Consider the following 15362-nt stretch of genomic DNA (forward strand, 5'->3'; position numbering starts at 1 on the left):
CTATTATCCTTTTATATCCATCTTTGCTAAGCGCTCATTGGTGTGGTGTTTCTCGAGTCCAGTTTAATGGATCACTCGTCGATCCTTCAATCAATTAGGTTTAAATTTCTCGTAGTGTAACTCTTGTTTTTATCTGCCATTTTCCCACACGAAAGACCCACTCGACACCGGGGAGGTAATCTTTCGTGAACAGCCTATACAGTAGGTTGTTTTCTAACAATGATTTATGTTTGAGAGCAGTAATTAAACTATATTATATTTGAATGCATGTGGAGCATCAGGCTCCACTTCTCCCACTGGAGGAGAAAGCCATGCAGCGCCTCTCTTCAGCTCAGCTCCTGCTGGGCTGCAAATGGGGAGGAGGGGTTGTGCAGATGAAAAGAATGAGAGCTGTTAGCAGCTGCTGATTCCTTCAATCACTCAATCTCTGCTCCTTCCTTTATCTGCAGCATGTAATGGGCCTGATGTATGACTGACACGTTTAGAGTGATAAGATAGTGTTGGTTAACTGGAGGCCAGGAGAGAACTATTCACCACATGTTGTCTGTAAATCAATCTAGGGCTTGGCAATATATCGATATTATATCGACGTTGATATATGAGGCTAGATACCCTCTTAAATTTGGGATATCGTAATATCGTGATATGAAGTGTTGTCTTTTCCTGGGTTTAAAGGCTACATTACAGTAAAGTGATGTAATTGTCTTACCAGACTTACTAGCTGTTTTATTATTTGCCTTTACCCACTTAGTCATGGTATTCACATTGGTGGTGATTATTTATCAAAACTCTCATTGTGTGAATATATTGCGTGAAAGCACCAATAGTCAACCCTACACTATCGCCGCAATATCGACATCGATGCATTTTTTTTTTAAATATCATGATTTGGTGGCCAGGTTAGCTCAGTTGGTAGAGCGGATGCACATATGTAGAGGTTTACTCCTCAATGCAGCAGCAGCTGTGAGTTCGACTCTGACCAGCGGCCCTTTGCTTCATGTCATTCCCCCTCTCTCCCCGTAAATGTCTTCATCTGTCCTGTGGAAATAAATGCCCAAAAAAATATCATATTTGATTTTTTTTTTTTCATATCGCCCAGCTCTAAATCAAACATTGATATTGAATAGAAATAGAAATATCTACTTCCAAACACATCATCAGCAAATCCGCTTGTAATTACTAGTGTTACCACATGAATTGTAATATGGAGTAAACCATGGTGCAGTATATAATTGCATGATTGTAAAAAGCTTCTGATGCGTAAAATGGTGTTAGCGTGAGAAGTTCCCATTGTGCGCACTGTGGCAGGTGACTTATTGCATCCAATCGCTCAGGCTGGGTAGAAGAGATCAAAAGAAGGGAAAGAAAGTCATTTAATGTCATTTCAGTGTCGTTTTATTGTACGAATATAAAGAATAAATAGCACATTTCCTTAATTTACAGGATAAAACAAGTCACCGATACACGGCTGTATCAATAATCCACGTTTAGCTTTGAGGTCGGTCTGCTTCATCATCCAAATATGGAAACAGCAAGTCCTTATACGTGGCTCTATGCGCCATATCTCCATAAATACAAAATATATAACCACTATTCTCCACAAATAAAGTAGCCTCTGGTTACAAATAATACTGACTTTGTACAGGGAGCTATATATAACTGCATGGCACCGCATATACAGAAAATACATTCCTACACTCGGTAGTGCACGTGAAAAAAGAATCACAAAAATAATGAGCGTATAATTTATTATTCAGAGTCTCTTTTTTTCTTCTTTTTTTTAACTTGAACAGGAGCATTTGCAGTCTGTGATGATCGGGTACTGCACCGGTATCCAGGCGCATTTCAGTCCCCCTTTTCTCTGCACACATCTCCATCTCAGTATCGTCAGGTGAGTCGAGTTGGCGGGTTTGCACACCATCCCCTCCGGAACCGAACACGACCTTTTACTGAGGCAGCTGCCCACCCGCACGAATCGCGGCCAGAACCTGTTCCCCAAGTCGGTCCACGTGTACACGACCGGGCAGAACGAGTACGCCCACAGCCACTGCTGCAGCCGTCGTTTCAGCTTCTTACTGGGCTTGTGCTTCTTGCCGAACTGGGCGTCGAAGTCCACCGCGCGGATTTCTTTCGGCAGTACTCCACCGGGCTTTTGGACCTCAGAGTCGTCGAGTTCATCGTTCCCGGTGTACTTGTCCTCCGCGGGCGGCAACACGGACAAATAGCGGCTGTCAAAGTCCCCCAGGAAGCTCTTCAGCTCGGTCTCGTTAAGGTCCCGCTCCTTGGGATCGAAGACGGGATCTGGGTCCTCTTTTAGTTCCACGAGCGGCAGACTGTCACTCGGGATGGGGCGGAGAAGGTAGTAGTGCTGACAAATCCCCCTGTCCATCAGAAGTCCGAGGGAGAGCACGAGCAGATACATGGCTAAACACTGTTGAGACTGATCCATGTCGGACGGTCCGGTGGTGAGATCAGTGCGCACGGGGAGCTGCTGCTAAAAGGGCCACTTTTCTTGTGCGCAATTACGCGTGAGCTGTATCCAAACCTGCGTTTTTGAGTGTCCCTTGAAATTCACAGTTTCCCCATGATGAAAATCCGTCACAGAAATGGAAAAAAAGTTCATCCGTTAGCAGCATCAGTGGAAACAGTTTATGACAAACTGCGTGACAACGCTCAGATCTCTCTCTCTCGGGCTCCGTGCGCGCGGGTTCGGCATGATGCTCCTCTCATCTCCTGTACAGAAAAGCGTTGAGCGTAACCCGCGACCTCCCATTATATTCTCCACACGGAGCGTGACGTAATGCGTGCGCCCCTCTTTGAATGTGGGTTTGTTGTCTAGGAGGAGATCCCCAATACCTCCTTCTTCCACCGCACTGAGGAGGGAGGGGTGGGGGGTACGCAGGCAGAGGAGACGCCCCCTCTCGGTTTTCCAGACATCCTTGAATCAGTCTCACAGTGGGAATGAATGTTGAAGTCTTTAATCTGAGAGTCCTGAGAATCCTTCTGCTAGAGCTTGAGTACAAAGCAGCCTTAGGTACCAGCACAGAGTCTCGCAGACTCCCAGAACATCCCAAACTTATTGTAAAAAACAAAACAGTTACTCAAGTGCTCAAGTACATTTTTGAGGCACTTCCATTTCCATTTTATGATACTCTATGGCCTACTACAGTTTTCCTCTACATGTATTTGGCTGCTTTAGTTACCCAGTTACTACCTTTACTTAAAGGATCAGAATATTTATTTCACCACAAACAAAACTAGAGGTCCTGAAAGCTTTTACGCCATAGATCCACGTGTTCAGGATTTTACTAATTCTGCTTTAAGCCCAAAATCGGTAGCGCTAGGATCTCAAGTCCTTCTTGTGTAACTGGGAACATTTGTGGTTATTTAAAGTCAAATTTTACTTTGACAAACAGATTTAATCAAAAGCATGGGTCGACAAATCTCAGTTTGATGCCCCCCCCCCCTCCCCCGGTGTGATTTTTGTTTTTGCTTACAAAAAAAATAAAAAATCTGTACATTAATAATAAAAAAAAGTAATATATCAATTTGGACATACATACTGTGGCCCATGTCCCTCCAAACAAAGCATCACTGTAAAATGCATACAATTTTAAATATTATTATACTTTGAGAATTGTAAAAAAGAAGAGCTCAAAGAGGGTCATGTCTGTTCAGACATTTATTTTTCAAATTAAGTGGAAATAACTATCCTCAATTACTTAATGTAGTCACATCTTATTTTTCTTTAAGCCCCTAATAAGCAGCAGCAGCCATCCCGTAGGTCAGTCATTACAAACTAATGCTGTGCAGACAAACATTGTTCAAACCCACTAAACTTTACATTACATTGTAGTAGAAAACCTAAACGTTTCTAAAGATACCAAATATGTCAGGTTGACTTTTGTGGAAATGTGTATACAATGTGTAGAATATTTCCATTCGTGTGCCACTGTGCCATTACAAAACGGAGTCTTAGTTTTGAATGTTTACCTTCAATAAAGAGCTGAAACAAGCTGATACCAAAATATATGTAATATTGTCAGATGATTGTCAGCGGAATAGGATCATTTTAACCATGTGAAAGCTTTAGGGGGAAACACAAGGAGAAAACTGTATGTTAAGGGTACATTTTAATTTGTTTATACATTTCTTAATTGAATTGACATTTTTCTGAAAGTAGAGTGATCCGCCTTGTCGGCCCCAGACAATCAAACAAGGCACACTGCACATAACCCAAGCAAAATCAAATCACCCAATTAGCAGAACATTTCCCTTATTTGAAGAAAGGCACAATTTACAGGCTGAATATGAGATGAAATGGCCTGTTAATTACACTTTTCGCAGTGTATTTATAACTCATGTGGGACAATATTTCTGCCTGTAACGGTGCCACGGCGAGCCTCTCAATAAAGCCGGGCAAATTAGCTCCCAAATAAACAACGCTCACTAAGCAGCAGCCATGGAAAGTATCACAATTTGCGAACCTGTCTAAACTCATGCTCAGAGAATCATTCTTTGAAAAATAATTTAATGGAAGAACTTAGCCAGCTGCTACATCAGCCATAAACCATCCGCTTTAGATAAATGCATCTCTGTTTCGTTTTGAATGAGCTAATTCACACAAGCACTTGAGCGACTTATTTAGTTTACAGTAAATGATGGTGAAAAGTCTGGAAAATGTCACCCTTATATTTTTCATCTGACCAGCACGTATCATAAACTATCGCCCCCCCCCAAAAAAAAAAACACTTGACAGATCAATCCAGTGCATTCACATGTGGGACTCACACATACAGATTACATACAACATGTCGGCCTCTTTAAAAGCATTCAGAAGAAATCAATGGATTTTAAAGCATAATGCAAAGATTGAATCACTTATTTTCTTTTTGACAATTTAAATGAAGTAGTTCAACTTTGCTGGCAGGGATTTTCAAAATAAAACCTGCATGTTCAATAATATTTCACCCGCTGGAATATTTCATTTCTAATGTGGCTGCATGGGTGAAGTCCAAATATGGTTCTCATTAAATGTCATCAGGATTGCCAGGCTCATTTAACGCTGAGTTGTTTTTGTTTCTTCTAATCCCTTCCTACTGTTTTACCACAGGAACAGTTTGATAGTGAACTATTCCTCCTTAAGAAGACAGGCTACTTGAGACAGACGCCTGCTTAATTGAGACATTTTTTCATTCTCGAGTTAACCAAACACAGTTCCTTTTGGCTAATAAACCGGCCGATGTAATGACCCTTTTTTGTGGGGTCTGGTGCTTGAGAAGACTTTTAAACCTGTGCTTAAGGATATGCATTCAAAATGAATCTCCTTGTTTGAGCCATGCACAGGTCAGATTGTAGCCTTCCCTGCTGATTTCTCATTTAGTGAGGAAAAGCAGACTTCTCTCTTGGCAAGAGCCTTCAGCGCTGGTACCAAGGAAAGGCACGCTCAGGTAGAAACACACACACAACAGAAAGGACTCAAGGATTCTGATAGCTTTCATTCACGCAAGAGCAAACCACAAAGACCCGAGAGATTTAGATTTAGAGTGTGCTGTCTTTTTCTTTGAAACAAAACCATCCAAGCAGACCTTAGAGGCTTGATATCCCATCTGCAGTGGCTCTGTGCAGAAGGTTATTGGTGACAGAAAGCAGTTACAGTGTCGTTCGGAAAGCACAAAGCACCTTTCTCCCTTATCTCCCTTCAGTTCGCTGTTTCACACCTTGTGCTAATTGAGGCCACATTGCCAAGCTGAATACACACAGACATGAAGTGGGTGCTATTCTGTTTACTCTGGCACTTGGGAGGTGTGCAATTTGCTAGTTTGTTTAGCACTATTTTCCATTCCTCTGCGATCCAAGAGCACACAATCACAATAATCGCTCCTGCTGTGGGCTTAATTAAAATTAATTGCTACTCCTCACTGACCATTAGTCCAATAGCATATTTGCAAGTCACACTTTTTCATTTATATGGACTCTGTTACCCACCTATTCTCAATACTGTTGAGAGTCTAAATTCTAAATAGTCCTTTTAAGTCTTAGTCAGTTTAGCGACTGATTGGCTGAAGATTTTTATGTCTGATAAATATTTCAGTCCACTAAAATCCTTTGTAAAAGGTTTCATTCAAGGAGAGGCAGTAAGACAGTTCAACACAAGGTATTGAACCCTGGACCCCCAGTGCATTATAACTATCAAATTGGATTATATATTACTCTAATGGACCCTTCATGTCGAATCTCTATCATCTTCAGGTTGTAGAGAACACTCATAAATATCTGTGGCTTTTAACGAGCACTATAATTAGCACATTTAGCTCATTTTTCCCACAGGTTGCAGAGTTGACGCTCAAAGCACCCAAAGCCTGGTGTGAGTGTGTGTGTTCCTTCCACTCCCTTCATAAAAGTTTTTTACAGACAGAATATCTGCATCCAAACAAAGTCATTAAACCAAAACTCAAAACAAAGTACTCATTGATGATTACTCTGAAGACTGACTTTGTTTTTAGGCATACAGGTGACAGACAAGTTTATCATTATAATGTACATGAAAAAAAAAGAAACGTGACAGTGCTCCTTGTGGATTCTTCAGGAGAAGCTGAAGGAAAAATATGTTTAACTTTTATTTATTTTTCTGCCTTAAAAAAAACTTATTAACTTATTAAACTAAAGTCCTGAAGAGACTCCACTGCTATTCAGGTATTCAATGTTACACAAATGGGGCAACCAGGGCCATTGTAACAGGTAGACTATTTTACGTATAGGCACCTAACTCCTGAACTATGACTTTTTCTAACTTTTCCTGGCTCATTGTGCATAATCCTTTTTCCAGTATTTTTTATTTATTTTTTATTTTTTCTTAAACAAGTTTTGTCAAGGTTGTTAGAAACCTGCAGCAACTGATCCCAATCATTTTGATAACCCACATTATTAAGCTGTGATGTAAAAACAATCGACACAAACAGGAAGTGAGGTCTACCTATAGACTGTATATAAAGATGGCTGACATTTTCTCCCACTATACAAAAATATATCCAATATATCCTGGATACGGGCGCTGCCATCTTGTGCTGGTGAAATAATTTGGAGCCAGAGTGTGCGCAGTAGTGATCGGGGATCAGAAAAATTAACACTTGAACAAACTTCAGCATGATTAGAACTACGTAAAATGACTTTCTTTGGGGAAAATGTATTTGACTACGCTAACATGGAGGGGGTGGGGTTTATGACCTGTACTGCAGCCAGCCACCAGGGGGCGATCGAGATGTTTTGGCTTCACTTTTGGAGAGCTGTCATGTTGTGCATCTTAATTACATTTTATGGTTCAGACCAACACTAGCTCTGAGTGAAAAAATGCAGCGCCATTATTTATTTCAACATGACTGCAGCGTTGGCTCAGCTGTGGTGCCGATAAAAGGTTGTGTGGCAACTTGTGCCAGATGTTGTCATCCAGCAAGCAGCTGTGGTGGCCAATTAAATACATGCAAGCATACATTCCTGGTAGATTACTTTGTAATATGGACATTGCACATTACTTCTGTTTACCATGCAATCATCATGACGAAAGATAAACAATTATGGCCACTGTGAAAACTATCCAGACTTGTAAAATCCTCTGAGAGTATTACAAACGGTTGTGCTGTAGAGATGTCACAAGAACCGATGCTTCGCTACCAAGTCAATGCCAAAATTCTGAAAATGTGACGGTACTTGTTTTTCTACAGTACCGGGGATGTGACTCTTCTGGACCTGACAGGGGCAGCATATACGCCTAGAATTGTTCTAGTCTGCCATTAAGTGTCTAACGCCTACTAGCACGAAAGAAAAAAACGTTGAAGATGGTGACAAGTGGGGCGCTTGGATAGCTCAGTTGGTAGAGCCTATATACAGTGGTTGACTCCTCAATGCAGCGGGCCAGGGTTCAACTCCGACCTGCAGCCCATTCCTGCATGTCATTCTCCCCTCTCTCTCCCCTTTCATTTCTTCAGCTGCAGCGACAGTTCCACCTCAACTCGAAGAAAATAAAAACAGTAAGAGTTGCTTATGGAAGTACTTTGAGTTTGAGGCGGGTCATCAGGGATTAATTATAAATGAGCAAAAACCAGTATGCAAACAGTGCCATCAAACTTTTCAAACGAAAGGAGGAAACACTTCCAACTTAGCGAAGCACTTTAAAGACATCTAGATGTTTTCAAAGAACTCAAGGTGAGCCAGTTTCAATTACTGTTACATTAACAACGTATCCAATGTGTTCATCTTGTTGTCCTTATCCTGAAATACACGCTACCATTATTTTTTGTGTGCTACGCCTTCTGACAATCCTTGAGACTCGGATCTGTTATTTACGCTGGACTCCCGGATCATATTTCATCGGTATCTGAAGCAACATGCCCCCACCAGCCATATCTTTTAACAAAGGTCAGGGGTTTGTCTGTGCCCCCTGATGTAAGAAATAGACTTTTGATCTAACTCGAAAACATCACCATAAGGACAATTTGCAACAGCAATTGTTTTTTGGTCCGGCAAGGTTGCCAACATGTTTGACAATGTTTCTACAGACCATATCACTTTTATATAGAGACAAGAATCTAATCTCAAATGTTAACTTACTAATGATTCAGAGATTTCAACCGAGTCTCACAGTCTTTCACAGCAAATGCAGCTGGCTCAGGGATTATTCCAGTCACTTGGCAACACCTGTGTCCAGACACACAAGTCCACGGTGAAACTGCTGCACAAAGAGGAAATCACTGAATGTTTATCAGTAAAACCTCCATCATAACAGTTGGTGACAATTCTAACTTCACTTCGTTCATTCGCACTGTCAACTTATTTCCCCATTCGAACAGTGTCAAGTAGAGTCAGCTTTATTTCAACAGGATCCTCATCAGCTTGTTAGATCAAACCCTGGTATGGAGTAATACTCAGGGGTACGCAGTCACACACAACTGCCCTCACACTCTCTCTTACTTTAGGTCAGCAGTTTTAGATCAGCCTTTATTTTACTGGAATCAAAGTAAATACCCATGGTCTTGATGGATGATTCAGCACTCCATCAACCTGCCGTGTGATATAAATGAAGCCTGACGAGCAGCGCAGACACACAGCAGGCACAGGCAGCTGTGGCTAGCGGGGCATTTAGCGCATTTCAGCGCCCTGCCGAAGCTGAGGCGTTGATCCCCACATGGCGATCTGGCTGGATTTCTACAGATCATCAGAAGCCAAAGCTACAGCCCTGCCAGAGGCTCCTGTGAATGAGCGAACAGGCCAGGAGTCAGAGCGTAGTGGTGGTGGTGGGGGGGGGGATGACGGGAGGTCGCCGTGTCTCCAGCCCCTACAACACAGACGGCTGTTTGTGCCATGCAACCCCCACGACCCCACCTTGGTCTCAAACTCGCAGCTCCAAATTCACACTTCATAAATCAAGATGACCTGTCCTCATGTGAATTCATCTCTCTCTGTGCTGGATCATAGTGGCGCTATTGTTTCCACCACGAGGATTCATTTTCAGAGACATAAAGTATCCTCGAGGCCGATGCACAGCCTTGATAGCTATAGCAGCTCCTGGATGTCCACACCAAAAGACGTCCAGGACTGAAATTGCAGTCCTCCGTGTCAGGCCATGTCTGGTTGGTTATATTTTCTACTTCTCTGGCAGCTAAAATAGTTCCAAAAATAAGAAAACTAATTGGTCAGTGTTTATTTTTGTATGGGAGAAATACTCTAAGTGTTTTCAGCAGGTTGTTTGTGGCACGATGGTTTAACAGTCAGGGCTCTCTGGGAGGTACAGCTCAGTCCACTGCATGGAAAAAGAGCCGTCTCTCCCCTTTTTTTTTTTAAATAAATAAGGTCTTTTATACGAAAATTGGTAATACAGTATAGTTGTGTGTGAGGCTGGCAAGGCAGCGTGTGACATCATGAGTGTTGACTCATGAGCAGATGAGTGATGCACACTGAGTTTTTTGCCTCCTCTCAAACTCATGTTTGTGCCACAGAAACAGCAGTAAAGCCTCTCTCTACTTCTGTCTGTCTTCCTGTCTCTCTCTACAGCTCGGAGGGAGGGCTTGGAGGGGTCTGGTAATGAAGCAAGTGTTCCTATGCAAGGGGGCTGTCAGCTCTACACACAGCAGACCTCTGTCACCTGTTGCCACCAGCGGGAGGCTCGGGCGACGGGCATGGAGCCAAGCTTGGCGGCCAGTAGCAGGGCCCTGGCTCCACCTATAGACAGCTCAGCGGGGTGATTTACTCTGCCTCCATGCAGCGGTGTCTATGGACACTCATGTTTACAGTGTTGTAGTAGCAGTAGCATACAGCCGGGCCAATGTCTTGAGTTATTACACCCCAAGTGCGGTTCTCAATTTTGGACTGTTTGGCACGCTGACGAAAATCAAATGGATGGCATAGCTAATTAGTTCTTTCTTCACTGAATTAGGTGGGGATAAGAACCTCTGCTGGCACTTTGGAAGTGGACACTTTGAAAATGGCCATTTAGGGTTCAGTATACTTAAAACAGACTAGTTTGGATGGCGTGTTGGCTGGCCACATCTAAAGGCAAAAATGTTTATACCTGTACCAAACGACCATGCTAGTGTTAAAAAGTTAAAAAGCCTGACATCATAGCCTCGTCCTGGCTGCATCCCACTGCCTCCCTGATTCCTCTTCAATAACTCTGTCTTTGTAGCACACACTTTCGCTCAGTCTCTCCTCAAAGGCATTCACAAAGTTGCACTTGGTTGTACACTCGGAGAGTGGCAGTGTACGGATAGATAGCTTGATAGCTAGATAGGTAGACTTTTATTGATCCCAAAATGAGAAATTACGGTAGCTTTGTGAAGAATGGTAAAAGAGCTTAAGAGAGAAGTATACTGTATATCCTGCATACTTTCTCACCTCTGCCAATTACTGTGTAAAGTGGCCATGCATTTTGGGTTGACTTTTCGGAAAGCTGTCATCAATGTATGTCATTAAAATGGCAAGAGGGGGACCAACTATACAGTCATGTAACTATAACTGTCATTTTTTTATGCACCTTTTGGTAGAAAAGGGAAGTAACCATTTGTGGACAATATGTGTTTGACACATGCTAAAAGTCTAAAGTGTATACTAGTGGAGTGCAGCATCATGCATGTTTTTCATTCTGTTGCTTTTAACTATGAGCAGCAATGAAAAAGTGAAGTGATTCTTTTTTTTTACGAGTGCTTGGAGTCAAGAGAATGGAATGATGGCTGGCAGATACACCTCAGCTTTTCATCATCGCAGCAGTGTTTCTTTCAATTGTCAAGTGAATTTTAAGCAAAACAAATAAATGCAAAGGTAGCTGCTTTTCCATCAAGTGGTTTGGGTGGATTAACTAGGCAACAGCGCATTACCGTCAGAAGTTGGTGCAATAGGCTACGCATGGCTGTAATCCGACAGTAAACAGAGTAGAAGAAGTAGAGGTTGCTAACCGGAAACAAAACAAATCGCCTTGGCCATCTAACTACATCTAAGCCATCTACAGGAGAGAAATGGAGAGAGGTCTTCAGGAATTTGGTTTAATTGAGCAAGTTTTAATCGTTCTTTCATGCCAGTGAGTATTGGCCATGTTTCATTCTGTCTGGAAACGAAGAATATCCGGTAAGACGTCGACAGCATTAACAGCTGATCAGTCCTGTGAGTTAAATGTGCGCTACATCAGAATTTATTCAGCAAAGGTGTTTCCATACCCCATTTAAAGTAACTCGTTTTCGACAAAGGCAAAAACCACCTCGAGCGAGCGTAAAAATTCTTTTTGCAATATTAAGGAAGATTTATTGAATTTTGTCGTTTCTATTCAGCTAATGCAATACTTCAAAATGCGTATAATAATGTGTGTATGGAAACAGGACTAGTTACAAAAGACAGCAGAGTTCAACTTAAAGCTATAGTGCGCAGTTTGTCTCCCCCATGAGGAATTCTAAGTAATGACAACAAAACTGTCAGCGCGTCCAGATGATACAAGCCTTCCATGACCAGGCACCACCCACACCCCTCCTCCACACAGTTACTTGTAGCCAAGGAGGACACGGAGGATTAAAAAAACATGATGGACTCTTCAGAAGAGGTAATTATCTTCACTCGAGTTTCTGTGCACGAAAGTCGCCGTACGACTCAATTTTCTGAACATAGCTTTACTGAGAAATCCAGAGAGAATTTTGTGGAGCTGATAGTCTTAATTAGCTTTGTATTAACTCATTTGGTAATGGCTTGAATGTAACGGACGTTCATTATTATAAAAAAGTTACGCACTAAAGCTTCAATGCAAATAAGCTGCAATGCAGTGCAGCTACGGCAAGTACTGGAGAAAAGTATGTGTCTTAAAAAAATTACTGCAGCCATAGTAGATTTCCCTGTGGTACATAACACACTGTACATATCTCTCTCTATAAAATACATCAATACAAAGTAAAAATAACAGGGAAAAAGATTTAGAGATTATAAATAGCTATGGTCTAAACTTATGTATGAGACAGCTACTCTGACGTGTCAACACCAACAAAGCAAGTCGGTGTGAGTGCACATAACGTTTTTCAGTTGAGCTGGCTGGCTCTCTGTAAAGCTGGAAAAGAAAAAAGTGCAGCAGTAGATGAGACAGAGAAATGAAGACTGACAGCGAGAGGAATGGGACTTGAGCTGGGGGGGAGAGTCCACTGCAGCACTGACTGCTACTGCTGCAGTGGAAAGGGTTAACACGAGACAGTAAAGTGAATCCAGATGTGCTGTTATTATTAATATCTCTGGCTGATGAATGGGAAGGTAAAATTACAGGCGCCAGCCAGGGAGGCCCCGTGTGTTGCCCTGCCACCCAGGCGCTTCCCAGCTCACCTCCACAGCTCCAGCAGCCGCAGCAGATCAGGTGAGGCCGCCAGTGGGGAGAGGCCGTCAGCGGGGAGAGGACGTCTGAAAGCCTCCACGTAACTTTAGCATGTCAAACAACCAGAAGGCAGGTAGACAGACGGACAGACACTTTCACCGGCCGGCGGTTTAGCACTGGGCAGAGAGATGGGACAGACGCATGACTTCATACTTCACTTTCATCTCAGTCACTGCTCTGTGTCATGTCAAAATGAAGGAATGATTTCACACAAACATGAAACTAAAAATGGGTTCTGATGTGGTGTTACACAGATGTTTGGATTGAAGCTCAATTACTCAATATCTTTAAATCGGACCCCTTACATGCCACATTAATATTCAGTGTTGATGAAATGGATTGGCAACTATTGTAATAAGATGTAATGTTTCAGTCATTTTTTTAAACAAACATGCTAAACATTTCCTGGCTCCATCTTCTCAGAATTGCTGTTTTTGTAGCTGTTAATCAGACAAAATAAGAAATTTAAAGACGTCACCTTCACTATTTTCTGAAATACAGACTACATTCTTAATCAATTTATGTGAACAGAATCACCAAGTCCATACAAATATTCATAAGTTGGTGTCCTAAATGGAACAAATAATCTTTGAAACTCTGTATTGTGACCGTATTAATTAATTAGAATAAAAATATAATTAGTGCTTCTGGAAAACCGTTCGCCACCTCAGGAGGGGGAAGCAGGGGAACCATCCAAGCTGTGTACAGTAAGGATGGGAGGCTGTTGACCTCAACTGAGGAGGTAATAGGGCGGTGGAAGGAGCACTTTGAGGAACTCCTAAATCCGACTAATATGCCCTCTATGGTAGAGGCAGAGCTGGAGGATGATGGGGGATTGTCGTCAATTTCCCTGGTGGAAGTCGCTGAGGTAGTTAAACAACTCCACAGTGGCAAAGCCCCTGGGATTGATGAGATCCGTCCAGAAATGCTTAAAGCTCTGGGTGTGGAGGGGTTGTCTTGGTTGACACGCCTCTTCAACTTTGAGTGGAAGTCTGGGACGGTGCCTAAGGGTGGTGGTCCCCCTGTTTAAAAAGGGGGACCAGAGGGTGTGTGCCAATTACAGGGGTATCACACTTCTCAGCCTACCCGGTAAAGTCTACTCCAAGGTGCTGGAAAGGAGGGTTCGGCCGATAGTCGAACCTCGGGTTGAAGAGGAACAATGCGGATTCCATCCTGGTCGTGGAACAACGGACCAGATCTTTACTCTCGCAAGGATCCTGGAGGGAGCCTGGGAGTATGCCCAACCGGTCTACATGTGCTTTGTGGATCTGGAGAAGGCGTATGACCGGGTCCCCCGGGAGATACTGTGGGAGGTGCTGCGGGAGTATGGGGTGAGGGGGTCCCTTCTCAGGGCCATCCAATCTCTGTACGACCAAAGTGAGAGCTTTGTCCGGGTTCTTGGCAGTAAGTCGGACTCGTTTCAGGTGAGGGTTGGCCTCTGCCAGGGCTGCGCTTTGTCACCAATCCTGTTTGTAGTATTTATGGACAGGATATCGAGGCGTAGTCGGGGTGGGGAGGGGTTGCAGTTCAGTGGGCTGGGGATCTCATCGCTGCTTTTTGCAGATGATGTGGTCCTGATGGCATCATCGGCCAGCGACCTTCAGCACTCACTGGATCGGTTCGCAGCTGAGTGTGAAGCGGCTGGGATGAGGATCAGCACCTCTAAATCGGAGGCCATGGTTCTCAGCAGGAAACCGATGGAGTGCCTACTCCAGGTAGGGAATGAGTCCTTACCCCAAGTGAAGGACTTCAAGTACCTTGGGGTCTTGTTCGCGAGTGAGGGGACAATGGAGCGGGAGATTGGTCGGAGAATCGGCGCAGCGGGTGCGGTATTACATTCAATTTATCGCACCGTTGTGACGAAAAGAGAGCTGAGCCAGAAGGCAAAGCTCTCAATCTACCGGTCAGTTTTCGTTCCTATCCTCACCTATGGTCATGAAGGCTGGGTCATGACCGAAAGAACAAGATCCAGGGTACAAGCGGCTGAAATGGGTTTCCTCAGGAGGGTGGCTGGTGTCTCCCTTAGAGATAGGGTCTAACTAGAGATAGTCTGGCCTGGGAACGCCTCGGGATCCCCCAGTTGGAGCTGGTTGATGTGGCTCGGGAAAGGGAAGTTTGGGGTCCCCTGCTGGAGCTTCAACCCCCGCGACCCGATACCGGATAAGCGGACGAAGATGGATGGATGCATAATCAATAAATGAGAAATTTTAAAAGGCCTCACAGATCTGTGTGTTTGAACCTCCGTGCAGATACAATGTTTGTTTAACAGGCAGCTCCCTGCGCTTGATAGGAAGGAACCTATAATCACTTTATTGGCTCTAAAAGCTCCTCACACCTCCTACAGTTCACACCTCAGTCAGCCTCTCATGTTGGTTCAACATGTGACAGTGTTGTTGCTGTGAATTCAAACAGACGTAGAGACAGACAGGATTTCAGGATTTCAGTTTTTCTTTCCCTTTTTCCCTTTCATCAT

The 15362-nt window shown here is 43.3% G+C and overlaps 1 protein-coding gene across 1 annotated transcript; it reads right to left on the bottom strand.

Moving 5' to 3' along the window:
* Positions 1-1406: 1406 nt before the first annotated feature.
* On the bottom strand, positions 1407-2777 carry LOC144530217 (noggin-like). The gene has a single exon (XM_078269699.1). The coding sequence runs from the start codon at positions 2447-2449 to the stop codon at positions 1781-1783; it is 669 nt and encodes a 222-aa protein (XP_078125825.1). The 5' UTR covers positions 2450-2777; the 3' UTR covers positions 1407-1780.
* Between the last annotated feature and the right edge of the window lie 12585 nt (positions 2778-15362).

Source organism: Sander vitreus, chromosome 15, assembly GCF_031162955.1.
Source record: "Sander vitreus isolate 19-12246 chromosome 15, sanVit1, whole genome shotgun sequence".
Lineage (NCBI taxonomy): Eukaryota > Metazoa > Chordata > Actinopteri > Perciformes > Percidae > Sander > Sander vitreus.

Coding starts and splice junctions, on each gene's coding strand:
- LOC144530217 (XM_078269699.1), bottom strand. CDS start 2,449: ATGGATCAGTCTCAACAGTGTTTAGCCATGTATCTGCTCGTGCTCTCC.